We start from the raw sequence: 4,912 nt of genomic DNA on the forward strand, positions 1-4,912 counted from the left end.
AGAAAATTTTAAAAACTCATCCTATTTGTACTCTTTCTCAAGTATATTCCCTCAGAAGGGGTGTGGTCCTTCGTAAAAACAATTTACATTTCCTTCATCCAAGTGTGTTTTGTGCCAAGATTGGTTAACCTTGGCCTTGTGGTTTTTGAGTCACGGGTCGTAAACAAATATGATAGGAGTATAGACGACAAGATACGACCGTGTAGAAAAGCTTCTTTGAATTTTCAGCTCAGATGAGCTATAAAAGGGATGTTACGTCCTGGTGTATTCTCTTTTATGAGCGTTTTGAAAATACAGTGAAAGACCTGGCAAACTAGAGATCATTTCAGCTTGTACAGATACACACCTGACCACAACATCAATGTGAACATCAACATGAACATCAATGTGAACATCAACATGAACATCAATGTGAACATCAAAAGAATCCACACATGGAAAAGATATAACGTTTTTATTCTCACAATAAAAAGATAGCTGTTACTCAGTCTTATTCTAAAAAATATAATATGAATTCTTGATTATGCTTTGATTTTCCCTGCCATTTGCATTCAACGGGTAAACAATATAATAATCCTTAATCAAACTTCATATTTTGTAAGTCACTTACAAGGACTCGACAAGCACCTGTTGGCAAGGGATTTCTGATATGCCCACACTACAATTTACATGTATATACACTGTACTACAGTGCAGACCTTGTAAAACATACTTCAACATAGTAACAGGCTGTGTTATTGCTGTAGCCATTGATACTAGTCCGTTTGGCAAAGATGTCTTCTCTCCTGACTTCGGACACATCTATTTATGTTGCTTTTGATCGACTTCATACAATCAGTCATTGGCATATTTTGTCAGATTTCGGAAGAAGATAAGAGAAGCTACGATATTTCCATTCTTCAGTTTTCCTCCCATGGGGAGACAACCACATTTAATGAATCCACCAAGCTTTGCGATTATTTTCTGCATTCCGACATTGTTACAAAAGGTGTCAACATACATGCCCTGATAACCAAGAATTTCGGAAAATTCGAGAACTTTTCTCATGCAAAATTCGCCAATTCCCTTTTGGCGGTCATGCGGTCTTACTATAATGTAAGGGTCAACTGCATCCGGGGAACCACGATAAAATTTACTCGACGTCATTATAAAGGAAGCAAGTAGTTCTTTCGTTGGTTCGTCCACAACCACAAAACAAAATGACTCCCTGATTTCTTCTCGGAAATCCTCTTCATCTTTGAACTCGTCTACACCAAATCCATGTCCATCCTCAGCGCACTGCTGAATAAGTACGTATGTTTGAGTCACGTGTTCGTCTGACATCCAATCAATGAGAATTTCCCGATTGTCGGGTAAATGTGACGTCAGAGGAAGATAGGGTAGCAAGCGATGGTGTCGGTCCTCTCTGAGCATCATTCCGACGCCTGTGCTTTTGGCCGCAATCTGAAAGATACAGAGGTAAAGAGATGTTCTATTAAATGTATTTCACTGAATGTATATTGATGTTTTTTCTCTGTCATATCATTGATGACTGATCAATGGGGATTAAGAACACAATGTCTAAAGAGGAGCAAAACCCAACACCTGTATGGACATGAATGCTTATACCTTAGAAACATTGTAAACACGCTTAATATGTGCATGCCAATATCAAAAGAGGAACAATATTCGTGACAACCCCCTCCCCACCAAGAAAATCTAGTCTTGATACACAATGAAAATAACCAAAGCGAGATATTTCATGCTATGAACATTTTGTAATATCTCTGATAAAGGAAACCTAAGGATGTCAAAAGAAACCTACTCGACCACGGCTGGGTAAAATTTAAGTCAAAACAGGAAGGGAGAAAATGTAATTGATCAGTGGGATATAATCCCGGTTCCCCTGGATTTTTTGTCATGTGATCTACTATCTGAGTGATATCGGATTCGTCTGATCCTCGTATTCCTTCCTCTTTAAAAGCCTTCACACCTTGAAGATATTAACCCAGGATCTTTATCCCACGGGAGGCATTTTCACCTGTTAGTTCTTGGGGTTGGTCTACGGCACCAAATCTAACAGGAAAAGAGGAAATAAAACTGATCTGACAGGAATTCTGACCATACAGGAATTCAAACCACGGCCTCCTGGATTCTAGTCAGGTGTCCTACCAACCGAGCGATCTGTCCATCGGCGGTCAAACCTGTCTGACCGCCACACAATAAAAGTGATGATGGGAATGAATTCAAGTCACCGATTTGTTGAAATTTTATAAAGTACATGGGAATTCGTTAGGTACTGGGGAGGGGAAGGCACGTGAAACTGCGAAAATTCTACATAAAGAAGTACAAAAAGAACAGATGGGTTGTTTTTGCAGAAAAAATATATAATATAACTCGTATAATGTATCGTCCTTTGTGTATGTGCCAGAAAACAAATGTGTACATATATACTCAATTCTATTTCAGTGGCAAATGACAAGAGGAATGTGTATATTAACAAAGTCGAAGACCTTTAAATACCGTCATATTTTCTCAACGATAATAAACACTCTCCCATTACCCTCAATTAAAGTATTACTGGAGTAAACCCTCCATGTTCAAATTTATACAACTACTAAGTGTGAACAATGTTAAAGAACTCTGTAACTTGGGGAAATTTATCTGTAGAGCTCTTGAACTAAGAACAGTCCATAATATGTAATTTGTATCGTCATTCTCCTTTTTTACTATCACTATACTAGTGTATTTACTATATACTATTGTATGCTAGATGTCTTTGAAAGAATTGGCCGTTTATTTTCAGCTTTGTAATTATTATCCATGTTCAATTTTGTTATAATGCTATAAGATGTATGTCTTTCGCAATAAAGTTATTATTATTAATGCTCAAACTGACCATCGTCTAGCCTCGGTCGTGTTATTTATTGATTGAAGTGGTAAACATGTTTACAAGTCCTAAATATACCACAGAAACTTCACGGATCTCATTAATAACACACGATCGGGTTTTCATTATCCTACTTTTTAAAGAGGTACATTGTCCCCGTAATGAAACAATGCCATCAAAACAAGATTGAGTACTAACGTTAACTTGTGTGTAATCATGTGAACACCAGTCTTTACAAACTATAAGAGGTTAAAGTGTTAGTCCGCGGTTTCTTCCGCTTCTTCCTCCCCCACTCTTTCATTAATTCTCGGTAAATTATATTTAAAAAATAGCGAATTTCCTGATAAAGGAAGATAATACGTCCAAAATAGAACTCAATTGAAAATGGCTCTAATACGTACCATGTGAAAGCCTACAAATGTAGCTCTCTAATGAACTAACAATCTACATTAAAAAACACAACACACGTCTATTGAAAATCTGCAGCTAGTGTGACGTGATCCATTGTGCACACATGCACGTTTAGTGAAATGGGACCTTCTAGATCTAATGAAAGATAGTAATGACATATGTATATCGACTTCCATTTACTTACATATCTATGGTAGTTTTCACAAGTATTATCATGGCTTACAATGGATTTAGTCTCGTGTACGTAAAAAATAAACCTGATGACATGAAGTTGCCTGTTGGTGATAATGCTCAGTGTTTATGGTCTCTTTTCATGTAGTTCTATCTGTATGTATACAAACTGTGATATTGCCATATTTTGTGATATATGTTCTCGATATATATTATATATGTTATAGACCAGGACCACAATGTTAACTAGTTTATAAAACTAATTAATCAATCCTGTATAAATAAAGGATATCATTATTATTATATATTTCGCCACGTCTGAGTATATTGTAGATTTTAGAAAAGAGCAGTGTAGAACATTCTAGAATTCTTGAATCATGTCAGTTATTTCTTGTACGTACGTGGTTTTTACATTGTGACATATCAAGATATCTATAAAAGCAATGTTATAAATTACATTTAAAATAAAAATAATACATGTAGTTATAATCTTATTTTGATAGCATTATCTAAAGCAGGGTTGGGTAAAGATGAGTACTGCCCAATCGAATCACATAGAAAAAAGACACGCATTATCTGTAACTATTTTTATGGCATTCATTATGTTAAAGAAACTCGTTAGGGATATTTGCAAAGATGTAGATGACAAGCGAAAAAGACAGACGAGTCTTTTACACGACAGGTGTTTCATCATAACGCCGATTGCAGGTTGTCACTAAACCAATATGCGACAAGTTACGACAATTCAAAGTACTACACCAGTTATTGATTTAGGAAGACACGGACAAATTAGAAAATTCCTAGAAGAGCTTCCTGACGTAAGCAAAATTTGGTTGGTAATTTTATTTAATTTAAAATTTGTGTAGCTGAAATAGGCTTTATATATATGTATGTAAAAACATTGTCTATCAACAGCCACAGATAAGACCGACAGGGAACATATCAGGAGGAAAAATCGTACGGGAATCTTTGATTCCATCATCAAAATGATATAATATATATATATATATATAAAACAAAATAAGCTGACACTTTCTGGAGCTTTACCCAAAGTTCCGAGTCTCATTGATGCTATAATTTGGAACAAAAAGCCGTCTTACCTTTGCGGTTATATCGTAGCGAATCCGTAACTGCTTTTTTTCTCTGCTTGGCGTAGTGGCCTCTTTCCTCCGGCTTATTTTTTTGAATTGAGGATGTAAACAAGAGCCCGCGGATCAAGGCCACGACTCTCTCTATTGATCTCTTGCTGAGTGACTAACAGTGTGTTTACGCTTAGCGGACGCTGCTGCTACGCTCAATTTAAATCGCAGGAATTGGGTTAATTATGTTGTGTTTGGGGCGGAATCGCGCATCTTGTTATAGATTCCGTCATTTCATTCTGGAAAGAAAAGTTGTCTTTTAACTAAATGTATTTCAACCTCTGCTCTGATGATAGTGTAAAGCAAGCCAATCAACAGAATT

At 36.3% G+C, this 4,912-nt stretch overlaps 1 protein-coding gene across 1 annotated transcript; it reads right to left on the bottom strand.

The window, feature by feature from the left end:
* Nucleotides 1-439: 439 nt before the first annotated feature.
* Nucleotides 440-4,657, bottom strand: LOC125647637 (uncharacterized). The gene is made up of 2 exons (XM_056141756.1): nt 4,552-4,657; nt 440-1,443 (listed from the first exon to the last, which is right to left on the bottom strand). Exon 2 carries the CDS (start codon nt 1,414-1,416, stop codon nt 835-837), a length of 582 nt encoding a protein of 193 aa, XP_055997731.1. The 5' UTR covers nt 1,417-1,443; nt 4,552-4,657; the 3' UTR covers nt 440-834.
* Between the last annotated feature and the right edge of the window lie 255 nt (nt 4,658-4,912).

This window comes from Ostrea edulis, chromosome 6 (genome assembly GCF_947568905.1).
Source record: "Ostrea edulis chromosome 6, xbOstEdul1.1, whole genome shotgun sequence".
Classification (NCBI taxonomy): Eukaryota; Metazoa; Mollusca; class Bivalvia; order Ostreida; family Ostreidae; genus Ostrea; species Ostrea edulis.

What these genes read in the sequence shown, in the direction of transcription:
- LOC125647637 (XM_056141756.1), bottom strand. Translation starts at nt 1,416, where the DNA reads ATGATGCTCAGAGAGGACCGACACCATCGCTTGCTACCCTATCTTCCT.